Genomic DNA, 27724 nt, shown 5'->3' with positions numbered 1-27724 from the left:
ACAACTTAAGATTGATTCTATGCAACCTATTTCTATTAGAACAACTGTTAGGTGCGGCAAAAAATTATTAAACCAATGTTTTATTTTCTGTTCTATGAACATAACTTTCACTGATGGCTAAATGAGCTTCTTACTTCAGCAGTCAATTTTTTCCACATAATAATTTGCATATATATTTAAATAAAAGGTTGTCCATCTTCTATTCTTTCTGTTGCTGTTTTGGGAGATAAACTCCAACCCAGGTTATGCCAACTTCTCTTTGAAGTCCATTTGATGGATGTATATTTGCAGTGTAGAAATGCATGATTTGGGAATTTGAGACAAAAAATATAGTCATTATAGCACTATAGTCATGTACTAAGTAATAATTTAAAATATGTGGAACAGGTTAAGTGTTACACAGTAGGTGTTTTCTTCCTGTTTTATGTTCCTGGATGTAACTGTAGAGTTAACATAGCTTTACAGCTGAACTGCTAGGTAAAATGCCACTAGTCAAATGTACGTAAAGACAAAGGTTGGATTGTGCTATCTGTGATGTTTACAGATTGATAAGAACCTAAAATCTCTGGAGAGATGCCAGTCTTTGGAAGAGATCCAGCGACTGTATGAGGCAGGGGATTATAATGCAGTGGTGCATCTGCTTCATCCGACTTTATGTTTTAATGGTTTTGGAAGAGCAAAACATCTGGAATTTGTAACATCCATACCAGAGAGACCAGCACAGCTGCTTCTCCTACAGGTTTGTTTTGTCCTTGTAACAGGATGCAAGGATTTCTAGAGTGGATGTTAATGGTTAATGAGTCTTATTTACAAAGCAGAACATGGAACCGAATCTGTAAATGGTCAGAACAGCATAGTTTTATCAACGTCATTAGAAGTATGTCAGTTTTTGCTAACTGAAGATGTGACTGAAGATACAAGATGTCTGATGTCTATTTGAAATGGCCTGGCCAGAAAAATTCTAAATTCAAATAAACTTGAATCATTTGCAGGAACATCTAGCGTCTGGATTCATGTTATCTGCATCTGCTGTGAATACTTGCAGCTTTTGTTATTGTTGACTGTTGGTGATTTACAGCTGTTCTGAACCTGAAACTTAAAAAGCTATGTAGCATATAAATGATTTTTATGATCTAGTGTACCTGTCCTGCATGAATGACAAAGTGTTAATACATATATCCAGTATAATGGCTATAGATTTAGTTCATGTGACACTGAAAATAAGTGTATGCGTGACCTCAGCTATTGGAATAGTTTGAGCCTGTCAGGTTTTCAAGGGGGGGAAAAAAAGGCTGCACAAAAAAAAAAGGACTGATTTTTAGGTGGACTGAGCCAAATCTGACAGTTTCCATGCCATCTCATTTACCCAAACTTGGCAAAGTATAAAGAAGCAGGAGGATGTTGATACAATGCTGGCCTTGTAGTTGCCGCTTTGATATTTATAAAGTTATGGTAAAATGGTTGCACAAGATCATAAACTGCATATGGTTAGAATTCATTAAGCCTGTAGACATCACCTTCGTGAAAATTTGTATTTCATGCCTCTCTTATTCTAGCAGAAAGATTCAGTGATGATATTCAGAAATTTAGATCCTGTTTGTATGTTTTATCGTCCAGGGCCCATGCACCTCCTGTTGTCCTATAATGTGAAGGTGTTTTCTTAAACTTAGTAGAGTAAGCACCTTACTTTTACACAGTGTATTGCTTTTCTCTGCTGTGTGTTCATGTTTTAAAATAAACCCTTCACAATAGACTTGTTCATATTTACATTCCCTAGGACTCCCTGCTCAAACTGAAAGATTACAAGCAATGTTTTGAATGCTCAGAAGTTGCCTTGAATGAAGCAATTCAGCAGATGATGAATATGACAGCAGCCTCTGCTAAAGAAGAGTGGGTTGCTACGGTAACACAACTGCTCACAGGAATAGATGGTTCATTGTCGTCAGACAGCAGCATCCTGAAAGATCCTTCTATAACGCCAAGCCTTGTTCGATTAACAACCAACCTGATTCAGGTAACCTGTTCACCTGTACTCGGAAAGAGGCACTGCATGATGCAGGCCTTAGATGTGATTGTAGCTTCTGTCTGAATTGCCACCTGTTCACAGTGACATTTTGAGTTATGTTTTTGTTGGGGTAGAAAGGAAGATGAACATTATCTTCAGTCTTCATTTTCATTTCAGTGTGTTAGGCACTGAGCACACCTGTTCTAGAATCTGTAGCAGTAGGTACTTTCAAATGCAAAGCTAACTAAAGTAATCAGCAAGTGGTAGTAAAATAACCCAGGGAACAACAAGTTTCATATGCTCTGTTTGTAATGGTGATTTAGCTGTCTTGGTTGCAGTTTGTAAGTTATGGTATTATCTTGGCTGTACATGTTTTGGGCTAGAAAAAAAGATCTCATGAGCCTTAGGAACATGGTAGAGTTGCTTGCAAGTGCTGGCCAATCTAAGGGTTTTTCAAGAAAAAAAAAAGATGCAAGAGAATGTCAGGGTAGGGGGGAATCATATTCTACCCTGCCCCATGCCAGCTGGTCTTATTTATAGGACTTCTTACTCCTATTCACTGCAAAAAACTGAGACTTAATTTTAGATTATTTCCTTAGGATAGAATGCGTTACCATCTTTGGGTTGTTTGAGAAGGACTCACACCTGACTCTTAATTTGTATCATTTTGTGTGTGAAATGCATGCTTCTTTATTAGATCATCGACTGCAGCATGGCAGTCCAGGAAGAACCAAAAGAGCCATACGTCTCCTCAGTACTTCCGTGGATTATCCTACACAGGATCATCCAGCATGAGGAAGATGCTTTTCGGTCCCTTTGCCAACAGCAGCAGCAGAACCAGGGAGAAGAAGGTAATTTAGTTATTCACTTTTACATATTGGAGCTGATCTTCTAACCATCTAGCTCTGGAGTGTAAATAGAAAACCCGTAAGTTACCTTGCTGACTGAAGGGAGTAGAGGGATATACAAATGTCACTTTCTTATCTCAGATGAAACTTTCTTTTTTTTTTTGCCAGATGAAGCCTTGGTTTTAATAAAAGTTGGTTTTAACTCAGTTCTGTTCTACTAAAATATTTATTAACTCCTCTCTTCCAGCGAGTCCTGATACACCTATGCTACCTTCTTCGCTCATGCTGCTGAACACTGCTCATGAGTATTTGGGAAGAAGATCCTGGTGTTGCAACTCAGATGGTGCTCTTCTCAAATTCTATGTAAGTGTTAGCATTGTAGGATACTTTAGCTTGGAAAGAACCTCTCTAAATCATCTGGCCAACACCCATCTCAAAACAGGGAACAACTTAAAAGTGTATTAGATTAAGTTTTTTTTTTTTCCGCTTGCTAGTGTCTTCATGTTAAAAATACACTTTAGATTCCACTTTACTTCTAGCTGCCAAACACGTGAACATTTTAGTAGGTTTAATCTGAATAGCTAAGGCTTGCTTCCCCAACCCCTGTACATTTATATTCTTTATATACGGGACTTATTGTCAGGCAAGAGATGGCTTTGGACAACCACCTTTGTACCATAAAAAACATCTTAAATGAGAATTAGTAAATGGTCTAAGCTCTGACATACCTTCTACGTGTTATCAAAGATGTCAAAATGGATGTGGATAGCTGGCAGCAAAGCTGAGCAACTTAGTTCATGTAAACTCAGTAAAGTAACACCTGCAGTGTTACTTTACAGATGCTGCTAAAAAAAAAAAAAGTAAGATTCCATGTTCATCGTAGTGATCTTAAAAAGTTGTTACTAAATTTACAGTTGCTCACATCACAGAACCAATATGTAAAGTTTGCACGCTTTTCAATATAGGTAAATACTCTTTAGTATTTAAAAGAATGTCTTGGATGAAAATTCAGTTTTGAATTTTGCAGTTAAACTTGGTTATTTGTTTCTTCTAAATCACAAGAGTAAAGATTCGTAGGGTGTGGTCTATCCCCAGTTATGCTTCTGCAGTGCTAGTGGTCCCTTGAAAGGCAGAGGTGTTACCTGAATTTGGTCCTGGAGCTATGATGTTTTGGCTGTTTTGTTATTGATAAATTTGATTATTTTGATTTATACCTGCTTTGATTTTTTTACTGCAGACAGAAAAGTAGTAATTCTATTGTCTTCATGTTATGAAATAAATATAAATTCAGCTTATGCAAATAGATCTAATCTGTTGAACAAAGACGATGGAGTGAAGAACTAATTCAGTCCTTCTCTTTGTGTCTGAAGGCTATTTTCTGCTCTGTTTAGATGAGCGCATTATAAAATCTAATATGCTTGAGAAACGTGTGTCTGGGCAGTAATGCTTTAGCATTATTAGATGAAAGGAGTTACCCATTCATTGACTTTTTCAAGAAAATTCCTTGAGAAGTTTCCCATGGTGGAAGCAGAATATTTCTGTGTATTGCTATTTCCTTACTTTTTCCCTTAGCTTAGAAACTGAATTGCAGTCAGCTTTTCACCATCCAGAGTAGCAGTCTGGGATACCCTGGTTGTTGGCAAAACCCAGATAATACAGTACTGTGGCATTCATTGGGTAGTGCTCTACAGGGGTATTTCAGTTGCACTTCACAGATTCAGCTTGACTTCACTGAGCCTTATTACCTTCAGCCAAGAGAAGACAGTTATTAGTTCTGCATAGAACTACTCTGGAATCTCTTTGTTTCCCTCCTCAGCACTCCCTGGAGCTTATTAGCTGCAGCCTAGTGCCAGACTCCATCTACCTCTGCGTCTGAGCAGCGCTGTGGCCAGGCCAGTAATTTAGACAGCTAGGAAGGATGGTTTGGAGAGCCTGAGGGGTTCTGCAGGAGAGAGTTCACCCCAGCAGGGCTGGAGCTAATGAACAGTGTTTGAGCTGAGACTGATTCAGTGTAGAACTATTAGATTATCTCTGCATCCTACTCTCCTCAGTCTTCCTAGTATTAGGAGCATAATGCTGATACACCTGAGTTGACTGTGCATGGATTTGCCTCTGGGGCTAGGGGGCTTGTTAGCTCAGGCACTGTACTTCATGAAAATAGATAACCTATTTCCAGACTCAGCCTTACCCTGAGTGTAGTACAGGTGCAGTGCTCCTAGGTGCTGAATCTAAATCATGTTTGAATGGTGTGCCCGTATCCATAGCCTGATGAATCTGATAGTATAGCCTGGGTAAACTACAGATAATTAACTGAGAGTTCTGGATGTATTTACAGGTAGATTTTTGCAAATGTCATCAGGTACACTGAATGAAATCTTCAAATTTCAGTCTCAGAATCGCCCACTTCTATAGCTAAAATAGGATATGGTATTATTTAGCACAGGTATTTAGTTTTCAGAGACAAGAGGGTGTCAGAAAGGTAAGGAAGGACAAAGATAAAATGGGACAAATAGTTGAAGGCACCTTCAAGAACGTTTTACAGAAGTGCTTTTTTATATACTGGTATTAAATGATTGCCTTGTATAGGTGAACTGTCTGTTGAAGCTTCTTTTACTGCTTGTAGCTCAAGGAGTGCAAGAAAAAACATTGATACATAATTAACTCCTTTGGTGGTAGTCTTAAGTCTGAACTATTAAAATCCAGTTCCAGGTTACTGCTTAACAATTTGAAAGCCACTCAGGTTGTTCTGAACACTGATCAAGCGATAATTCTGTTACAGGTGTTAGACCTGATTTTGCTTGCAGCAGTAGGAGCACCATGCTTCTGTTAGTGTTCTGTGAGGTTTGCATCTGCCTTTCAACTTATTTACCTCCACTTTATTAAACTTCAGAAGCTGCTCACAACTTCCACAGGAAAAATAGTGGAAATAAGGACTGCTGTGATTCAGAGTTGATTGCTGTCACTTGAAATTTCATTGAAGTGCCTTCTAACAATCATCCTTGCTCTACTCTTATTTTTTTTCAGGGTTCTGGGTCTTAAAGCAAACAGTGGTACCTTGTCTCTGGCACAGATCTCCTTTTTCTGACAAAAAAAATAAAATACAAGAACAAAACAGCAACAACAAACTCAGATTGCTGTTGAATGTATAAGATGTTATAAATGTAATTTCCACATACACATTTCATTTTTGAATTTAAGTTTCGTATTATAACATTATTGGAATTGATTTTTAAACCTCTGATTGTGTTTGGTGTTTTTTTGAAGCAAAGATTCAGAAACCTGGTGTACAGATTACTCTTGATGAACATGTTTCTATTAACAACGAAATATCAAGATTCTTTTGGAATGTCGTCTTTTTGTTTTGCTTTTTCAGGAAGCATGGTGAAAAATTTTCAGTAATTATCTTTTGTCTTCTAACAGCGTTTTCCAAAGTGTGCCACTGATGGGTACTTTTTCTTGTAACAGTGAAGTTAAAGTAGCAACTTGGTACTGTGTTTAGTCATTTGAGATTCATACAGCCACTCTTCTTTAGGTTTAGCCATTGCTCATACTCTGCGATGGTGTCCCTTGTAGGCTGATCTTCATTAGCTGATGCTTCTTTTTCCGCAAAGGCCTCACCTGATTCCACGTTTTCCGTACAGAGAAAACTGATTTTTGTGAATTAGTGTAGGTGTTCTTCCATGCATTCTCCTTGTGGTAGCTGGCTTATGCAAAGGACTGACAAACTCTAATGATTATATTTACAGTATTCACTTGGTGTGTAGTGGGAAACTTTGATCAATCTTAAGTCTAAAACATGAAGTTTTAATCACAGAATCAGAAAGTTGATTAACAAGAGTTCATGAGTTAATGACGAAAAAAGTAAAAACACTTTATTGCAGTTAGTGCTACTTAAATGACTTGGGTGATACTAGTTTACAGAAATATGGGGAAAATTTGGTTATAATTTAGGAAAAATGTGTAGCTCTGTATGCTGTTTTCATCACAACTCCAGACAACTAGATAACTTCATACAAACTTCAACTCTCAGATGACTTTTTTTTTTTTTAATATTTGTGCTGGTGTAGGTTCAGGTACTAGAAAAAGAACTTGCAGCATCCACTTCTGAAGATACTCATCCATACAAAGAAGAGCTGGAAACAGCCTTGGAACAGTGTTTTTATTGTTTATACGGCTTTCCTAGCAAAAAAAGCAAAGCAAGGTACCTAGAAGAACATTCGGTACAACAGGTAAGATCTGTATTGTTTATTGTTAGTAAAATATTCTGAGGTGACGAAAGATGTACCCTTGTTTGATTTTAATGGACCTTAAGATATTTATGAAGAAGATTGTTTTTTCATTTATTTCCCTGTAAATGTTATGTATTTTACATATCGTAAAAAAATAACCTGTTAAAGGGTTCCGCTTTTCTATGAATATAGAGAGTAAAATGTTTGAAATGAAGTGTTAGTATAGTCTTATGCATAGTTTGAAACTATCTACAAACTGATTTTTATTGAGCCATGACTTTCCTGTTTTTAACAGAGGAGAAGTTCGAGGTTGAGAGAAGTAGAGAGGAAAATGTCAGCTTGTAAGAAGAAAAGATTTAGCAACCAGTGTTGCAGTTATTGCATGTGAAAAGTGACACTGTTAAAAATAATGCAAGTAAATTACACTATAGCTTATTTTATGAAATTCATGATGAATAGTAGCTTTTTATTAGAAATGTGTGATTCAGTTGAGTTTGGGAAGAGAAAAATACTTCCATGGGAAAGAGGGCTGTAGTATTAAGGGACAGAAAAATTAGGTCAGCAATCCTCTACCTGAAAGACTTTTTGTTTACAAACCCCATTACCAAATGCAAGTGATATTAAATCATAAATGAAAAAGTGTTGTACAAGCAAAAAGTTATCTTGCTACTTTGAAAGGACCTTTAAAATACACAAATACTGTTACTTTGTTAGCTATTGAGTATTTGTGAATTTTCTCTATCAAACTTACCTATTAGAAAATTGAGATAATGAGAAGATGGGAATAATTAAGAAAAAGGAAAAGAAGGGTAAGGAGAGTACCTTCTCCCCAAAACACCTGTTACATTTGTGCAATTCAGGATGAAAAAATTCTTACTGAAATTATTTTTAAAATCATCTTTTTTAGTAATGCAAATTACCTGTTTTCAGTACAGTCGCAAAATTTACTGTAGGAATAAGTAGAGCAATAAAAGGAAAAAAAAAATCTTGGTCTAACAAGAAGGAAATGGGGAAAAGTAAAACCAAAAAACAAAAAAAAAAAAGAACAATTTTATTTAAGGAAGTAGAATGACTTTACTTCTCAGTAACATACACTAAGTTACAGACCTATATGGTAGTCTTCTAATCACTGAGCAGTATGCTGCATTTGGGAACACCATATACTAATGGTGCCTTTAAGTGATCTTTTTCTTGAGAGGTTTAATCTGTTTCCTGCTAGAGTAGTATAGAAAGGTCATAGAAACTCACTTCTAGTAGGTACTTTAGTTTTGGAATTTGAGCTAATTTTTTCCCCTTTCACCTGCCTCCCTCTTCAGGTGGATCTAACGTGGGAAGATGCTTTGTTCATGTTTGAGTATTTTAAGCCTAAAACTCTTCCAGAATTTGATAGTTACAAAACCAGTACTGTTTCTGCCGACTTGGCCAACCTTTTAAAGAAGACTGCTACAATCGTTCCTCGAACAGACAAGCCTATGCTGAGCCTAGATACTGTTTCTGCCTATATTGAAGGAACATGCAGCAAGGTATAAGTAGTTGCTTTAAAAAAAAAAAAAAAAGTTACTGCGTTTTCTTTGTTGACTTTCAAATAGTTAAGGGAATGATTTATTCAATAATACTGGATTTCCTCAGATAATTGCATTTAAATGAAATAAGAATGATACCACTGAAGTTTCTGGTATTGAAATGGCAAGATGTAATGTCGATTAATATGGAATCCACGTGTGATGTTCATTAGTGCTTCTCAGTGCTCTGTAAATCTGTGGAATGCTTTCACTATCTTCATATTCAATCCTTCATATTCTGTGATAAAAAAGACTACTTTCACTACAAGGAAGAAGCAAACGTTCATCTCATTTAACATGTACATTTTATTTATTTCCAGGCACCATCTCTCCCAGATGGGGCAGACTATTCTCCACCGGTGGTGACTGAGTTGTATTACCTTCTGGCAGACTATCATTTTAAGAATAAAGAACAGTCTAAGGCCATCAAATTTTACATGCACGACATTTGTATTTGCCCAAACAGGTCAGTGATTGTTTTGAAACTAAAACCAAAAAATGAAAGAGCAAGGTGAGGAGAGGGGGAAAGCGAAGTTAAAATCAAGATTGACTAGCAGGGGTGGGGCCTGAATCAGTCATGCTCTTCTATACCTTTTAGTCTTTGTTTTTGTTGTGTTCATACATGTCAAAAGAATAAAAGACTTCACTGTTCAGAGGTGTAAGGGATACAAATAGCAGTCTCTGCTGGATTAGCTGTTTAGGCTGACCTCTTCCGGAAACTGTTTATCTTGCTTAAATAGTTTATGTTTAAACTAGTTTCTTGATAATTTATAGTGTACTGAAATACCACCAAGGTTGTCTTTCATCTTAAAAATTAAGTATGTTTTGAATGAATTTTCTAAAATGAACTGAAGCAATCTTTAAGCTTATGGATTAAATTTAGGGCTTGCATGTTGGATGTTAACAATCATTTCAGTTCTCACTGAAGTTGATAGACCAATGTCAATGACAAAAACCCTAGTGTAAATGTCTTGAGAAAGAAAGCTATTCCTAAATCGAGTCACATAACAGACAAAATGGAAGGTGAAGGCACAAAGCAATTTAGCATGTGAAATCTACAGAGGAAATAGACATATTTCCATGTTATTGAATCTTCTAGCCTGGGAACTGATTAGCAGATTGCTAGAACTTTAGTTTGGAGCCTGATATATTACAAAAAAAATAAAATAAAAATTCTCTAGAGAATTTTTATAGATATCAAATGATAGTGCACTTTGAATTCATTGTGTGTAGTTCTGTTGTTCTGAAGAACATACTTTGTATGGTAGCATAGTATTTTTACCCTAGTCATCTTAGATATTATTTCTTCAAATGTCTGTATTATCGTTTCCTTAGGGAATCTTTCTATTTCACTTGACCCAGAAATGAGGTTTCAATTGAAATTAGCAAGAAATTAACAAGCGAAACTGTGAGGACATTATTTTTCCTTTGGAGTTATAATTGTGGTTAAAAAAAAAAATTGAGAACCATTGACTTCAGATGTTAGTATGAAATTAAGAAATAGGGAAGCCACTCTTCAGACTGTATTGTCAGTGATCTAACTGGATGCTGAACATTTCCCTCAGAAAGCAATCTTTTTGTTTATCAGAATTTTCTTATATGAATGCACTTTGGTTTTTTGTGATTTTTATGTTGGAAAATAATAGTGACGATAAAGACCATTCACAGTTCAGCCCAGTAATACAAAATGTCATGGTAGCTGCTGGGCTACAAGTCAAGGGTGACAGTGTTTGGACAGGATGTGATGGCTACTAAGAAAAGAAATCAATATCTAATGGCAGCATTCCCATTGTACTTTTGCGTAGCAAATAAATCCAGATATTTCCCGTTTTTTCAAGTGAGAGAATTATTGGGTGTGGTGTTTTATGAGGAAACAATTTTTAAATGAATCAGTGTGATTTAGGTTTATACAGAGTCTTTTTGACTATGAGAGGAGGAGATGCACAAATCTGTTTTGAGAGAGCACATGATGAAAGAAAGAAAAAGTTGTGAATATAATGAAGTGGATCTTGTCTTTGCCATTCAGTGTTATGTGTGTGGGGGAGATTACTGATGTGTTTTTTTCTTGCTTGCATAGGTTTGATTCATGGGCTGGCATGGCTCTGGCTCGAGCAAGTCGTATTCAGGACAAATTAAACTCTAATGAACTGAAAAGTGATGGCCCCATCTGGAAACACTCTACTCCTGTCTTGAATTGCTTTAAGCGAGCCCTAGAGATTGACAGCTCTAATCTCTCCTTGTGGATAGAATATGGCACCATTTCCTATGCCCTGCATTCTTTTGCATCCCGACAGCTTAAGCAGTGGAAAACAGAACTCCCCCCTGAAGTTGTGCAGCAGGTGGGATCTAACTTAGAGCAGTGTGAACTTTTAAAATGTTTTAAGTGGCCTTTCCTAACATAACTTTTTAAAAATTAAATATTTAAATGCTATACACCACCTATTAGACTGTATAGCTACTTAGTAGTATTGGAAATTCTAATTTTCATCCATATAAGCATCTGGCATCAAACACTGTTTAAAGGGGTTTGTGTTTTTTTTCCCTGCATAAAATTAATTTCAGCCTGATCTTTGAATAATCTTTCAAAGATTATACAAAATGATGATAACCTTTTGGAAAGGGAATTATTTTTTACCTTACCTTTCTGTAAATGTCATACAATGTTTCCAGGAAAAGGTGAAATGCATACATGTTTAAGTAGTGAAAAGATTAAGTATTACTCTATTACTCTGGTATCTGCTGTTCATGAGTCATCACTTGAATCTAAAGTTATCTGTTTTCTATGTTTTGGCGCTATTTACTTAAGCAAAATATCAGAATAAGGAACTTAATATACTTTCATAGACAAAAGTTGTTATAAATTTGTTAGTCTTTCATACGTAATAGCTATAACATACATACATACATACATATATATATATATATATATATATATATATATATATATATATATAAAATGAAATTTATTGCTGAATCAAAATGAGCATTTCCTGATACTCTCTCTGACCTTAGAGTTGCTGGGAGAAATGTTTCATCTGTCTTTTTTGACCAGTAAACTCAAGTTCTGACTTAGTATTTCTGAGTCAGTTATGTAGTTCTGTACTTCATAGTTATGTAATGCAGAACTAGAAGCAGAATGAAAAAAAAAAAGTGCTGCAGTGCTGCTAGTGAGTGACTGTTGTGATTTATAGAACTTAACAAGTGTTCAAAATACAGACAATAGTAATGGTAATTCAACTTCCTGAAGAATTCCGGGGATAATGCTGAAGTTATTTCACATTGTCAGACAAAAAGTACAATAGGGGCTTCATCTGAAGTTGTGGATTAAATCAGAATTGTTATTTGTTTTGTCTTCTTGAACCTGCTTTTTTCAAGTGAATGTATTAAAAAGGCATAATTTGTTAACAAAAGTTCTATTATATTACAAGATAAATTTGAACAATGTAATCTTCCTTCTGTGAATATATCTATTTGGGAATGTGTTCCTCATACACAAAACACTGAAAACATTTTAAATGAGGTACCTCATTTATGTGCTTTTTTGTGCAGAAGTGTATTTTTAGCATTTTTTTTTCTCAGCCACAGTGGACTCATGTATTCTCAACACTTCATTCCATCACAGATGGAAGAACGTCGAGACAGTATGCTGGAGACAGCCAAACTGTGCTTTACGTCAGCATCTCGCTGTGAGGGAGATGGCGATGAAGAAGAGTGGCTTATTCACTATATGCTGGGAAAGATTGCGGAGAAACAGAAACAGCCTCCTGTTGTCTATCTGCTTCATTACAAACAGGCAGCTCATTACCTTCATGAGGAGGCTGCCCGATATCCAAAGAAGATTCACTACCATAATCCACCAGAACTTGCCATGGAAGCATTGGAGGTAAAAGGAGAAAGTGAAATACCTAGACTTGAAAGCATTGTTCTCTACAGATAGCGTAATACCAGTTATTATTGATTTATATTATGAAGCATGCAGAGCATATATGGTGCTCTGCATTTGGCAACATTTACAAGATCAACTCAGAGAATTAAGTGAAGTCTGTTACTCAAGTTGTTTCTGTTTTCAAGACAGCTTACGTATATGTTGGACAGAATTTCCACTTCTGGATTTTTCTGCACACAGCCCCTTAGGCAGTTTTTACAGAAATCAAGTGTGGATAGATTTCACAAGTTTCTCGTACCTATGAGAGTATAAGTTTATGCATAAGAATTAGAACAGTAGTCATAACACCTTTGCTTTTACTGTGTTGTATGGTTTAAAAACAAAAAAAGTTTATCTGGATCATACCCAGTGGTGACTAGTCCATGTCTGCTTTCACTGTTATATTCCATAGGTTGCAGTTATAAATTTTTTACAGTTTTCAGATTCTGTTATTTGCAAGCAACTTACAAAGGCAAGAAAGATCCTGTTAAGGTAAGTTTAGGTACCAGATGCCTGTCTATACTAACTCATGCAGTTTCTACAGAGAACGGTCTATTTGTAATTATTTGCAGAGCTGTGTATTCTCTATTGACTAAATGGACTTCGGTGTTTTTTAGGTGTACTTTCGACTTCATGCTTCTATTTTGAAACTTGTGGGGAAACCAGACTCTGGAGTAGATGCAGAGATACTAGTTAGTTTCATGAAAGAAGCTTCTGAGGGACCATTTGCCAGGGGTGAGGAGAAGAACACCCCAAAAGCTGCAGAAAAGTGAGTGCTGATTTCCAGGAATACCATCTGAAAGCAAATTTCCAAACTACTGAATAATAATCTGTTAAAATGGGTTTGAATGAAATATAAACCAATAAAGTGACTAGAATTAGTTTTAGTGTTTGTAGTTTTCAGCTACTGTGTACAGTTAAAGCTCAGTTAATTGTCACAACATAGATGGGAAGGTAACAAATGGAACAATTTTGTTCTTATGATCCATTTTGAAACAGCTATTTTACTTATTAATAAAATTGCTTTTGCGTTTTTGATAGTTGATAAAAAAAAAAATGCTTTCATTTGGAAGGTTAAGAAACTTTAGTCCTTGTAATTTGTCATCCTAACAACTGTAAGATGAATGTTTTACTTCCAAACAGCGGGGGGGCATGTACTCAAAGTCCATCATTTAGAATTTGTTAGTAAGATTTGATTACTGTATTGGAGATGCCATAAGAACGTGTAATCTCTTTTCATTCTTTGTATATGTTACCAGCATATTAACATGGCTTTTTCTCCCCCCCTCCCAGAGAAAAAGCTTGCATGATTGATGAAGACTCTCACTCTTCAGCTGGAACAGTGCCAGGCCCTGGGACTTCCCTCCCCTCCTCCTCCGGTCCAGGTCTGACATCCCCACCTTACACAGCCACTCCAGTTGACCACGATTACGTCAAATGTAAAAAACCCCGTCAGCAGGCAACGCCGGACGGTACAGTCCCTGTTCTCAATACTGGCAGCACAGGGAGGTGCTCTAATCATGGGGGGTTTGACCAGGAATGATCAAACTGCTCATTTCAAGGAGGGTGATGGGTCTGTGGTAACACGGGCAATATTGATGCTTTTTAAATTTCAGTGCTTTAAATAGAATCAATGTACAGTTGGTGCTTTAAATACAAAATTGAGTTGTCACCTGCCACCATTGGCACTTGTCACTTAATCAAAATGGGAATATTGAGGGGAAAAATATGCAGCTAATTGGATTTTCAGGGAGCTTTTTTATTTTCTTCAAAGCTAAATGTCTGAGCTTATTAGGAAAGATGTGGATTCGGACTTCAGAACACTGGACACTGTTTCAGTGCCTGTGTGAACTGACCAGGTGAAAATTTGAACCGTGGCTGAAACAAAACAAATTGTTTAAAAGGCAAAACAAAAGTGTTATTCATTTTAGAAGGAGGCAGGTGGCAACTATTTTGAATATATTGTGTATCAGCACGAAATGATTTGCATGACAGTCCAGTAGACTTCATCTTTTGATTTTTCTTTATCATTGACAATGACAGACTATGAACTCATCTTTGTAGGCTCTAGAGTGATATAAAGAATTGGCTTATAACAGTAGAAGGTAGGGTGGTATCATGACATAACTGAAGATTTTGCAATGTGTAGAATGTAATAGAAATGGAATTACTGTTCAAGTAACTTGACGCTATTATTGGATGAGAAATTTTATTCTTATTCTACTCCTCTGGCCATTTGTTTATCCATATCTCTCAAGAAGATGTAAAATAACCTCAATGTATAGCTTAGTGTTGGTAGAATGTGGCAGGGCCCCATAGAAGTGCTCTGCTTGATATGAATTTGTTTGTGGAGTGTGGGCTGCTTCCTGTTGTCAATTTCTGAAGAACAGTAATTTGTAAATAACTTTGACACGATTTTGAAACAAATGTTCACCTGCCTGGAAACTCTGCAAGGTGAATTTCTTTTCCCACAGAGTAATTCTTGGTGAAACTGACAGAAGTTCCTTCATTTCTTCCCCTAAATTGAATGTAGAAATGATAATTTTATCCAAGCTTACATTTAAATGTGAAGTAATTCGTTTGGCTGTTTTGATCTCGTATGTAATGTGTTAGTATACTGGTCAACTAACATTTGATGTCTTTCTGAAACAGTAAAAACAGAAGGGTGCAAATATTTCCTAACAGTATTCCCTGTGAGCAGCAGTTCTGCCTAAGACTACATCTGCCTAGTTCCTGCAGACAGTTGAAATGTTCCCAGAAGGCAGACAAGTTAAATGAATCTTCCAGTACATGTCATTAGTACGTTCACTCAGAATAAGATATGATGAACTTCGGCAGGCTAACTGCCCAATGGGGGCAAAGCTGGCTGCTGAGCAAAGCCTGGAGGTGCAAGCTAAGGAATGGCTGCACCTGTCAGGGCTGAAGCAGCACTTCTAGGCTCTGCCAGCTTAACCTAGCTGGGACTCAGCTTTGCTGCTGTCACAGAAATTCAAAATGTTATCTTCTGAAAGAAGCAGAGTTAGGGTGATCTTTAGGAAGGCGGTGTACGTTTATGACAAGTAGAATTGGGAAGTATGGCATCATTCATAATGTTTTGTAAGCTGCTGGCAAAACTAAACTCTGGATACAGCATGTTGAAGAGCCCCAGGAAACTGAAAAATTTGCCTTGGGGCTGTTGCAGATGGAAGGAGAGCTAACAGGCTGAGCAGCGCTTGGAAGTCCTCTACCCTTATATTACTACATGTGCTGTGCTCCTCTGCATGCATTTGCATTTTACTTACATTAAAATACATACTTGTGAAGTAAAATGCTCTTGACAGCTTACACATAATCACATCACTGAAGAAAACTGGTGCCAGCATTTCCATTGTACTGTTCCTAAAAATAGCAAGAAAATATCCATCACTTGACTACTTATAGAATTTTTTTACCTGTTCTGACAGCAATTGGAACTGTCTTAAATATTGTTCACACATTGGATAATTTGGCCTAAACTCAGCCCAGATATTTATTCTTCCTGAGGCCTCACAATACTCTTATTTACTTTTATTCTTCTATTGGTATCATTGATCATATTTGACAAACACAGTGGGAGCATTTTACAGATTCTTACCTACAACATTTTCTTCATATGTTACAAGCAAACATACTTCTTGGTTCAGCAGTGATAGGGATCCTGTGAGACCTCCCTTTACCATTTCTGGGTGCTACACATGAGCCATGAGGAAAGAGAGAAAACTGGGATGGTTAGTCTTGGGACACTTGAATCTGGACACAAAACAAACAAAAAAAAGAGTTAAAATAATATTTGGAAATACTATTTAGCAAATAAAATTAAAACACTTTGTTCGTAGGGATCACGTAACATTGCAACACTTCAACACTGGATGTCTTGAAAAAGTGGTCATAGAGACATCTGCCAGGAATGGTGGTTTAATTTATCCTGAGGGAAAAAAGAATGGACTAGCTGAGTTTTTGAGGTTCCTTCCAATCTCTATTTTTCTATGAGTTTTATGTTCGTAGTTTTTTTTTTTCCTTAAATGATAGATCCAACAACATGCCTTCTAGTGCAGTGAATTCTCATTACAAGCGCAACAGAATTACTGTACAGCCAGACATCCTTTCTTGAAAATGTTGGGACTCAGATCTCCAAGCATTTATCAGTAGACAGGTGAAGTTGTGAGGACAGGCTTGTTTTAGATGCGTGATATTTAAATGTGTCATTATACTTCTGAAGCTCTCCAGCACATTTTGATGGTGGAAAAAAGTGGTCATGATATGCAGAAATCGCTGTTACAGTTGAGTGCATTGAAGTGCTTTACATACGATGGTGGCTTAAAGGTAGATTTAATGGAAATGGGAGAAAGGAACCTGCAAGTACAGCCTGTGAAGTAACTGAACTTTTTTCCTCGTGGCAGCTGCTAGCACAGATCTTCAAGGAGATAAGTATTGTTCAGTTGCAGCTTTTATTTGCTGGCTGACTAGCTGCTGTCATGTGTAAAGTAGGCAGCTTCCTTTCTCCTTTCTTGTCCTTTTTTTACTTGCTCCATTCAGGAGCATCTTTTCCTTCCATCTGTTAATCCTGTCTTTTCTGTCATCACCCCTGCCTGTTGCTGTTTTATAACTCTCCAGAATGAAAACTTACATTTGATAGTAGAAGCCTGAGATTTAGACTTCTTCATCCAAGAGCAAACTAGGAAGCAAGAAGAATCAGGAACTCAGCAAGGGCCTAGGCTCAGTGTGTTTACAGAACTAAAAGGCCAGTGTTACATATCAAAACAGACATGCTCATGGCCCTCATTTATGTGGCCTGGATGTGTGCAGTAATTAAAGACCTGTCACAGTACAGACTTGAAACAGTGTAGCGAGATTTTGTGCTAAACATAAGTTAGTTAAGAAAGCAATAAAAACAAACGACCCAAAAAAAACTACCAAACAAAAATGAAAGAGAACTCAGGTTCCAAAATAGAATTTGTGTGGTCTGTCTTGCTGTAATATGCCGTTGTGGTGTTGATATTCAGTTACAACTAATTGTGGTGGTATGCAGATGATGTATTCAGTACCCATTGCTACTGCAGTGTTAAAATGTCTTATTGTTTAAGTCTTCATCCATGCCATGTAGTCTGTTATGTGTAGTTAGATGTAATCATCTTTTTTGTGTTTGTCTTTGCCTGATTGCTTTTGCAACCAATATTGCCCGTGCTGCCTCTAACCTTTATACAAATCTCTGTTCCCCAGGCATTCTCTTCCTGCTTTTACCTGTCACGGCTTGCTTTTAATAATTGGCAAATCCTGCATGATAAACTCACTGGGAAAGGCTACTTGCTTCATGCTGTGGGAGAAGTCTCCCTTCATAGTTCGTTGGTCCTTTAATTCTGCGAATGTTATGAAGATGCACAGTTTTTTGTAAACGGGGCTTCTCAACATCCTGATGAGAGACAAAGGTGATCTGAGAAACATTTTGCACCAGGTTGTCACTCGTGTCAAAGTAAAATGAGCTTCAAAGATGGAGTGGTTATTTCTGTGCAAAAAAGAACGTACGTAACATTATAACAATCTAACCCTTAATTCAGTCTCTCCTAAATGAGATCTTCAGGTCTGCAGTACATACCCTATCCCAGCACATGGTGCTGGATATTTGTGGGGACTGCATACTGGACTACATGAATAATGAATCAGATCCAGTTTATTGCAGTATGCTCCATTTTTACTTTTCTCCAATATGACCTCTCTCTGATGAGTACAAGTAGGGCACTGACATTGTGTGACATTGTGTAAAGAGGATTTGACTGAAGGAATGGGACACTGATGTTTTGCTCTGCACTTGAAGAGAAAACAGCAATATAGGACGCAAGTTACTGCAACACATTCACTAATCAATGTAGATGGATGAAAAGAACGTACTCTCATCTTTGACTCATTTTATAAGAGAACTCCCTTTATAACTTCAGAGGATTTGCTGTCCTCAAGAAATTAACCTGCCCTCATGCAAATCTTTGCAAGTCTTTTGTTTTTAGTAATGTGCAAATGCCTTTGCTGCAGAGCTCAATGTTGTCTTCCATATGCGTGGAAACTGTGTCAAGAATGAAAATGGTATGATACATCACGTTTCTGACCACGGACTGATAAAGAAAAATGTTCATACATGCAAGTGAAGAGAGCACAGGAGATACGGTGTCAGTATCCATAGTCAGGCAGGATAAGGAAAGCATGTAGAGCCACAGCCTTTGAAGAACCCATGTGTGTTTTTTTTCATGAGAAAATAGATATTTTTTTAATATACAGTCAATTATCTATAAGGCATGAATTCTGTTGCAGGATTTTTCTTTACTGTAAGCTGAGTTAGTTTATATATATATATATTATATATATACATGTAGCTTTTCAAAAAAAAATTTCTCTGCCACTTGTTTCTGACTTGCCTTGCAGCTGACGTTTTGGATACCTTCATTATAATAACTGGGCATACTTATTCCTTCAGATATTTCAGACAAGGTTATTCAGAAAAAGTGAATTATACCCTCTTGGGTTTCTAAGCCTGTTACCTTCCCCCACATACGGATGCTTCAGAGGTCCTCTCCCTGCTTATTTTAATTTCAGAGAAGTTTCAAGGGATGGAGGACAGGCAACACAAGTACAGAGCTGCATAGTAATTAATCAGCAAGGGTAGAATACCTTATTTATATTTGCAAAATAAAGCTGTACTTCAGCTTCTGAGAATAAATTATGTAAGTTTGTACCATGAGCAGATTTTATCTGGTTAGCATACTTGGAAGAGCTGTGTCATTAGGACTGTATGTCTAGCAGTTCAGGTCACACGTTAACACATTACTGCCTCTTCTTTTCATTCCCTCAGCCATGTGAGTGGACACAGTTTAGGTAACAGGGTGTGTGGTGTGTAATCCTTTGGGCTAATGATACATGTGGGAGAATGCTGGCACAGAGTAATGGCTAGCAAAGTCCTGAGCCTTTTTCCTATTGTATTTTTAATTTAAAACCAAACAAATGACCAAAAAAACAAACAAACAAAAAAAAACCACCACCACCAACCACCCCCCTTGAGATTCCCCAAAATTGAACACAACTTTTTATTGTTGATTGGTAGGCATGCAGATGTTGTGCCTGAATGTTAATGGTGCAAAGTGATGAATACTTTTTGTGGTATGGAGGAATAGCACAGAATAGGGACTTAGAAGTCAGCCTGGTAACTCTGTTTCATTCAGGATAAAATTAGCCTTAAAATGCTCTTAAGAATAGAACTAAATCAAATGACAAAAATATTTTTTCAAATATCTTAGCTGTGTTTCAGGGGTTATAGCTACTTGGTTAGCCAAGTGACTAAAAGGATTTCACTGTGATACCATGAAGTTCTTGACAGTGCAGGTGAAAAAACAAATTCTTTTTTTTCCCATTTTCCCAGTAACGTTTTCCTAGTTAAAACATACAGTAATCTCTTCGAAAGTTACCAGAAGGTCCCTTCTCTTCCTTTTGACCTTTTCACATCTTCTGTCCAGTACTGCTCTCTTTTACCTGTTGACACACTGGGTGCCATAGTCTGAGATAGAAATCACTGAAACGTCACAAGTTGAGCTCGTGAGAACAATATATTGTTAGTCTTTAGAAATGAGCATACAATACAAGGTTACATGAAATAGGTAATTCAGTTGGTCAGATTGTTGGATCACACCTAAGTTTTAGAAAGATTTCAGAGTAATAAAACGAAATATATTAATACCAAAGAGAGAATCCGGTATCAGGATGTATTTTAATGCAACTCAGTGTTTCATTAAGTTGTCTTTAATTATAGCAATAATTATTAAAAAGTAATAATGCTCTTCTTGAATGTGCATCTTTCAAATGGACAGATAGCAGCAGCAGTTGGGAATTAGCAATTACTTGTCATGTCTCAAAGACTGATGGTTGGACTTGGTGATCCCAAGGGTCTTTTTCAACCTAAATGAATCTACGACTGCAATGGCTTTTGGCTTGTAGGTTGATAACACTAGCGAATATCTCTCAACTACAGGCATCTTTTACAAGATGAAGGAAAAGGTTTATAACACAATGGTTTTAAAACTATATATGCTAGACAGACATGCAGCATATATGAGATTTTTGAGTTATCTTAGAAGAGCACTGATGTATGAAAAATAGTTTTGTTTTTAAGGCAGTTGCTACTAGGTGCAATTGCTGTGAGTTCTGCATTATAAACTGTAGCATTTATCGTCAGAGCTTTTTTTTTTTTTTTTCCTATTATAAGAAGGTGCATCTTGGGTAACCTGGCTCTTTGTCCACCTGTCCTTGAAAACTGTAGCAATTCTGTAGGTTCCCTATGCTATTTTTTAACTGTATGTAACAGTTAAGTTTGAGATTAGGGAAAATATAACTTTCTTGTTACTTATTGCCTTTTTCTCTGTACTCAGTGAATAGGAAGAGCAATTATTTTGATTTTGGCTAATTTTATGTGTTTGAAAATTCTCCCCCAATTCTCTTCACACAGAAAAATTTCCCTATTGTGCACACATTTGAAATATTCCGTGCTAAGTCAAAATCACAGTCCGTCTTTGCATGCTGAAGAGTTAATGTGATCTCCTAGCGATCTGCTATCGCTCTTGAGTATTGGTCTAGCAGTTCTTGGTTTACATTCTGATGCTTCATTTATCACAATCCACACATTAGAACTGATCTACACGCTTATGGCAGTATTTGGAAATCTGCAATTATTTTTTCCTTCCCTAATGAGTAATTAAGCCTCTTTGCCATAGATGCAGAAATCTTTTTTTTTTTTTTTTTTTTTTTTTTAAGAAAAAAAAAAAAAAAGAAAGAAATCAACATTATCAACTGTAAATGTTTGTCTGATACCAGCTGGGAGTTCAATAGTGCCACAGAATGTTATTCAAGCTTTATAAATGAGTCATTGAAGGCTTGACTGACCTCTCCTCAGAATCATTCTTTTCCTATTCTTCCTAATTATATCTTTTCTGTATAAAACTTGTCATCATCAACTAACCATAAAGCTTCCAATTAAGAAGCAAATACGCTTCCCCCACTCTTTTTCAAGATACTGTTATATTAATATCCCTTAATTGAAAGGGAAGGATTTCTTTGTGTTTTAGTGAAAAGCCTGGGGATTGCATCAAATATGGTTTAAAGTTGTTGGAATCCTAATAAGCAGAACCTGATCTACAAGCTAAAGGTCTGCAGAGGGATTTATATTGATAAAGTACATTTGTAGGAGGCCCTTAGCTCTCTCCTGAACGTGTGCAAGTTGGATGGAACAGAAGAAATTTAATTAAATAATCAGCTCATCTCAAGGGCCTTTTTTTTTTTTCTTTCTTGATTATATCAAGAAACTTAATGAATAAGAATGCAGTGGAACTACCTAGATAATGTATATAACTTGCCTCTTGGTTAAGCTATCCCTTTATCTTAGGCAGGAAATTAATCTTTTGGGCTATAGATTTAAAGAGAATTGCCTCTATCAGAATTTTGCGTGGGACACAATTATTACAGAAAAATGCCAGTTTCCCATCTCAGTAGAAACGTGTGCGTCTTTCTGCCAGAGATAAGAAGTTGTCTTTTTTCAGTCAGGCAGGGTTGTCTCTGATAACCCCTGATGTACAACAACTTGGATTGTATCAGGCTAGTTTCAGACATGGGTGGAAGGTTTTCTCTTGTGTGCTCGTTCTGAGGTGTGAATTTTATCCCCCATAGTTGCGATATTGTATAACTTGTCTTGTGCTGTAACAGCTATAAGCAGATTAACAACTTAACTCTGACCCTAACGTGGTCAGTAGTCACCATACACTACTCCACTCAGGTATAATCTATCAAGGCAAAGTTGCTTCTGTTCTTGAAGTCTAAGAAGTTTGTCTGCTGCCTTGAAGTCCAAGCGTTTTCCTCTCTGAGACCTAGCTCTTTGATGGGTTGTTTATGTGCCATATCAAATCACCTTTCAGAGCGTTTGGTGAACAGCATCTAACACCTGCAGGATAGATGGCACCACTGATCATTCCTGTAAGTCTTTGCCCACGCTAATGGTGTACTGGATTTTTTGTCCTTCACAAGTAATTTTTATCATTATTGTTGTTTGTAGTTTTATTTTATGAGCTGGGTTTTGGTTGTGTCAGACTAAATCCTTTTGGGTGCTTCTCAAGGCACATAGCGAAGTAAAACTGCAAAATTTTGTGGGACCATACAGCAATTAAATTTCTTTTGTTCAAACTAACTGCTTGTCACAATTAAGCATAATTTCTTTTGAACCAAATTCCAGGGTTATATTCTAGGAAGAAATGTGGTGGGGCAGGGAGCTCTCTATTCCATTAGTGTTAAATAATACCTAGTGAAAGAACGCTGGGGTTTTCATTTCTTTGTACAAAGAGGTGAGATGAAAATGATAAGTTAAAGTAGACAAGTTAAGAGAAAATAAATACCTTTTAGACAACAGAATTGATGGTTGTTAAGGATTCTGTATTGCATTTGAAAGAAGTTTGCAGAGTGGCTGCAGTTTATGTTACTGTTACTAAAATGCAAGTAGCAGCTTGATGGGTATGTAATACTGTATTCCTTCTTCATCTCTTTTGCAGAGAGGAGTCAGGATAGCACTGCAGCAGTGCTGTCTGATTCCAGTTCCACGCAGGATATGTTTAATGAGCCTGCCAGTTCTCAAGACAGCCTGAGGAAGACTTACACAGAGAAGAGGATTTCTACTGCCTGTGCTGATGCACTGATGCCCAGCAAAGAGACCCTGGGATCTACAGAGGAAAAGAGTATGCTCATTTTAATAGATAATGTCAGCTGGTACATTCTCATTAAAATGTTTCTTCTGGCATGCAGAAGCACTGAAATATGCTGCACTGTGGCTGAGAATGTTAACTAGGCATTATTGCTGCGTATATATGTGTAGTTTAAAATTAGAACCGTGCTTTGCCCATGTGGCCATCATCCCAATTTGTAATGCCTGTTAGACTTCATAAATCAGAGAATCATGATAAACTGCCGTCCGCGGTGGCCCTGTGACAGGCTTGCCTTCTTTTAGGTTATTACTTAGAGATATGAAACACCAAAGAAAGACTAGGTAGTTGTGAGTTGTTATTTTAAGGTAACCTTGATCACAGGATTTTCTCTTCTCCCCAGATGTAGACGCCCTTTTTGTTCTGGCCCAGTAACAACTTCATAACCAGTACTTAAAAGAGTACAAGTAGTGGAATTAGATGTTTTATTCCATTGGATACTTTATTTTGGTGGAGAGTGGAATTGCTTTCTACCACATTTTTCCATATATAATAGAACTAACTCTTTTGTATTCCACTGGAAAAACTGTTTCAGATTTTTTTTTTTTTTTGACTTTATCCAGAAGCTGGAATTTCCTTCTCTGTTGTTTTGCACAGTTGGATATGGCAGTAGAGAGGCTGGCCTTCACTAGGGAAAGAGACACAAACGGGATGTATTAATTTTGCCCACCTTTCCGGGTTGTAGGCCCTTTGTGTGTGAAGTCTTTGCCAGTTCAGACTGTGCTGTACTCTCTTCCAGTTTCATAGACCCACATAGCGTGGGATTTGGATATCCCTAATTCACTTGACTGATCTCACTAGGAGCAAGTGCCCTCAAACCATCTTTATGTTCACAGACTTCGATATCTTGCTTTCTTGTTTTTAATAATATTTTACTTCAGTTTTGCTTGAGCTAGGGAAGTCTGCGGTGATGCTTGCATCAATATGAAGTAGATGTCAGTTCCTGGTTTTGTAAAATAGCACTTATGCAATCACTAAACCCAGTAACCTTTTGGGTGTTGGACTAAAACCAAGACTCTTCTTCAGGCTTGCAGTGAGTTAGTTGTGTTATTGTCATCAGTTGTCTTTCAGGAAAACTATTGAATCAATTCTTGCATGAATCAATTCTTGCATTACTGACATTTATTAGAACAAATGTTGTAACTGTAAAGTAGCTTCCTGACTTACTCCCAAGTCCTATTCAATATCAAGTTTATTAAGGCTTTCTAAACTTAAATGATACTTCTATGGTTTTTATAATGTGTGTTTTACTTGTACTAGATGGAACATGCTTTCATTCCCTCTGCTGTATGAGCTGAGATTTTTCCAGTTATTTGAATCATCCTCAACTTAATTAAACAAAATACAAAACCAAAGCAAATTCTTTTTAAGTGAAAGGTCCATAGACTTGCCACATAAAAGGTATTTGAAAAAAACACTGCTAAGAAATGTTTGAAAAAATGTACCGTAAAGCTATTTTTGTATGAAAATCATGATGGATACATACGTTGTCCAAATAAATTTTGAAAAATTTCTGTTCTGGAAAACAGACTTGACTTGAAGTTCAGCTCTATTGGAGAAAAAGTTAAGGAGCAGCTTCATACTTGAGTATGAAGAATACTTTAGTAAATCTCTAGGCTGGAGATGAGATCTAATGCAAGAGGCTCTTTATCTTAGGAAAGGTAAGACACAGTAAAATTCCATGACTAAAAATCAAAGCTGAAAAAACTTGAACTGCATGTAGCATGCATGTTTTCAGCAATACTGACTAGCTAACAGGAAATGTGCAAGCTCCTGCTGTCACAGATCTTTTCTGAAGTAAGATTTGATATCCTTCATGAAAAGATGGACCAACTGAATTACAAGTTACCAAGTTGACTACAAAAATATTTGGATAGAACTGTAGGTCATGTGTTATCCAAAAGGCCAGGTTAGCTGCTGCTAATCGTTCTTTTTGTATTTTAGAATTGTGTTCTAGATAGATTGTTAAGAATAATACATTTCACTTGACAGGGTGGCTTTAATTTTCTGTTCCTTTCTTTGCAATAGAATTTCATTGAATTTAGTCTTATTGTCTTCCTCTGCCACCAACCCTCCCTCCCCAGTTACCTTCCAACATGGTATACACTGCACTGTGTAGGGTATGCTGAATTATTACTACTGCGCAGGTAAAAGGCCCAACTAAAGACTATTGAGAGATCAGTGTGTAGTTCTGTTAACAAGCTGAAGATGACTTATTAAACATCAAGAATAGACATCTTTTTTCAGTTGCTAATTTTGTCTATGTTGTAATGAAGAAAAGGACTGTCATTTGTTGTAGTTCATTTTTGCCATTTTGCATAGGTCATTTGCCATTTTATCATTTTCATTGTCATTTTTTCTTCTTTTAATATTTCAGTGGCAGGAAAGTCAGAAGAGCTGCTGGAAAGCTCAGAATCTTACCATCCTGCTGAGCCTACTGGCCAGAAAATTCTGTTAGATCCTCAGCCTGCTGCTGGCAATCCCACCAAAGCTGCAGTCCTCCTACCATCACAGTGGGACTGCAAGAAGAAAGCTGAACCTTGTGGAGATTCATCTGAATTTCCTCAGGGTCTTCCAGCAGACCTTGAGGAGCAGCGGAAGTTCCTGACAGAGCAGTGCATCGCCTCCTTCTGTTTGTGCCTCAGCCGCTTTCCTCAGCACTACAAGAGTCTCTACAGATTGGCTTATCTGTACACATACAGCAAAACACACAAGGTGAGCAGGCCACTGATAGAACAGCTGACTAGCTGCATTTGTTGTAAAATTTGTGAATACTGTAAATAATCTGTGTTACTGTTTGTACAGATTCAGAAGTCAGTCATAAAATGTAGCAGGTAAGTTTAGTTCAGTTTGGACCGGAACTGTACTTCGGGAAGTCTTTGATTCCTAGATTGTCTTATTCGTGTGTGTGAGGCCATATGAGTACAACATGCCTTTTTCATTGATGAACTAAGTTACTTTGTGTCATTCACCAGAAAATTACCTTTTAGATATGTCACATAAATGAAGATGTTCTTTTAAAATTGAAGATACTTGCTGCTTTTACTGAGTAACTGGACTGAAAAGTTACTTGGAAGCAGAAATTCATGAGTATTGGTGTAAACACATCACATGACAAAGATAAACTTTCTGGGTATCTTAGGTCTTTGTAGAATGAAAGTTTTCCCAGTGTCAGAGCGTGGAGATCACTAGCAGTTTGGGTCCATGTTCTGAACAGCACATGTACAATTTTTTTCTCCAGCTCCTTTACTTTGTATTTACATCCCATTTAGTTCAACAAAATTATTTGCTGTTTAGAAATCATTGAATAAAATTCAGCTGGAGATCCTACTGATCATTAGCTGATGATTTTGGATTAAACAGGCATAACAATGTCTTGGTAACTGTAGTATTACAAGTTTCAGTTTGAAGTGAGGGTAAAATAACTTCCTTCCAATATCTTTGCATGTTCTTCATAGTAAAATTAATTTCGAAAGCCTTGAGCTACAAGTTGCCATTATTTTGATTTAAAATTTTATCTTATTCTGCATGTTTCTGTTATTACATACTTCTGTTATTATAATCCTTTGTCTTTCTGAAGTATGCTAGTAAAACATGCATGAAAAGTAAGCAGAAATTATGAGAGCTGTTTCACTAATTGTCATAATGAAGGTTTGAACTCACAAATTTTGTATTTGGAAAACTTGTGCAAATGCTGCAGTGCATCGCTTCCCAAATTCTTTCCCACCACTGAAACTTTTGTGAATTGAATTTCCAATGTGTTGTCTAATAGGGGGAGGAAGGTAATGGAAACATCTAATACTGCTTTCTTCGTAGCAGAACACCCGTTTACAGTACTGCTGCAAATTGAGCAGTAGCATGTATTAGCAGTCTATTGAAAGGTGATGAATATTTCATTTGGCTGTAGAGTGATTATCCAGAAAAATATGACCGTTTTTTAAAGATAATATGTTTTGAAAACATTCTTATGCTGTTTGTATGTGACAGTTGTTAATTTTTTTATGGAGCTAATCATTAAGAGGAGCTGCAGATTCATGCAATCTGTCATTACTGTTGCTGACAAATGATTTTATATCAACATTCAACAGTGAAAGGCTGCCTGTTTTCAATTCATTGGTTCTAGTAGCATGTCCTTGCCTGAGGAACTACTTGCCAAAATATCTTTTTTTTCCCCAGTGATGATGCCTCCTCTTCTGCTCTTTGTATCTCTATATAAAATAACAGCTCAGTGATTTTGGATGTTTTTCTGTATGAAATGCACAGTGTTGTCTAAATTTATCTTGTCTTGGAACTCAGAAAAATTGAATCTTGCCTGTTTGAGCCTGGTAGGTATCAGGTTGGTTTCAGCTAGTATTGTTGCAT

At 36.8% G+C, this 27724-nt stretch overlaps 1 protein-coding gene across 6 annotated transcripts in view; it reads left to right on the top strand.

Moving 5' to 3' along the window:
• The window catches only part of CABIN1 (calcineurin binding protein 1), a 109123-nt gene that overhangs the window by 13456 nt on the left and 67943 nt on the right, over nucleotides 1-27724 (top strand). For 4 of the 6 annotated variants that reach the window (XM_072024356.1, XM_027470066.3, XM_072024355.1 and 1 more), the window contains exons 18-30: nucleotides 545-739; nucleotides 1778-2014; nucleotides 2703-2856; nucleotides 3101-3216; nucleotides 6921-7082; nucleotides 8399-8605; nucleotides 8965-9110; nucleotides 10722-10983; nucleotides 12267-12527; nucleotides 13187-13338; nucleotides 13863-14041; nucleotides 23156-23338; nucleotides 25740-26077. In XM_072024356.1, coding sequence (XP_071880457.1) covers nucleotides 545-739; nucleotides 1778-2014; nucleotides 2703-2856; nucleotides 3101-3216; nucleotides 6921-7082; nucleotides 8399-8605; nucleotides 8965-9110; nucleotides 10722-10983; nucleotides 12267-12527; nucleotides 13187-13338; nucleotides 13863-14041; nucleotides 23156-23338; nucleotides 25740-26077 — 2592 coding nt within the window. The remainder of the gene's footprint in view (nucleotides 1-544; nucleotides 740-1777; nucleotides 2015-2702; nucleotides 2857-3100; nucleotides 3217-6920; nucleotides 7083-8398; nucleotides 8606-8964; nucleotides 9111-10721; nucleotides 10984-12266; nucleotides 12528-13186; nucleotides 13339-13862; nucleotides 14042-23155; nucleotides 23339-25739; nucleotides 26078-27724) is intronic. The other 2 variants (XM_072024354.1, XM_072024353.1) reach the window with 1 other exon arrangement.

The sequence above is a fragment of the Anas platyrhynchos genome, chromosome 16 (genome assembly GCF_047663525.1).
Source record: "Anas platyrhynchos isolate ZD024472 breed Pekin duck chromosome 16, IASCAAS_PekinDuck_T2T, whole genome shotgun sequence".
Lineage (NCBI taxonomy): Eukaryota > Metazoa > Chordata > Aves > Anseriformes > Anatidae > Anas > Anas platyrhynchos.
The sequence above is the reverse complement of the archived record's forward strand: the minus strand, read 5'-3'. Positions and strand labels throughout refer to the sequence as shown.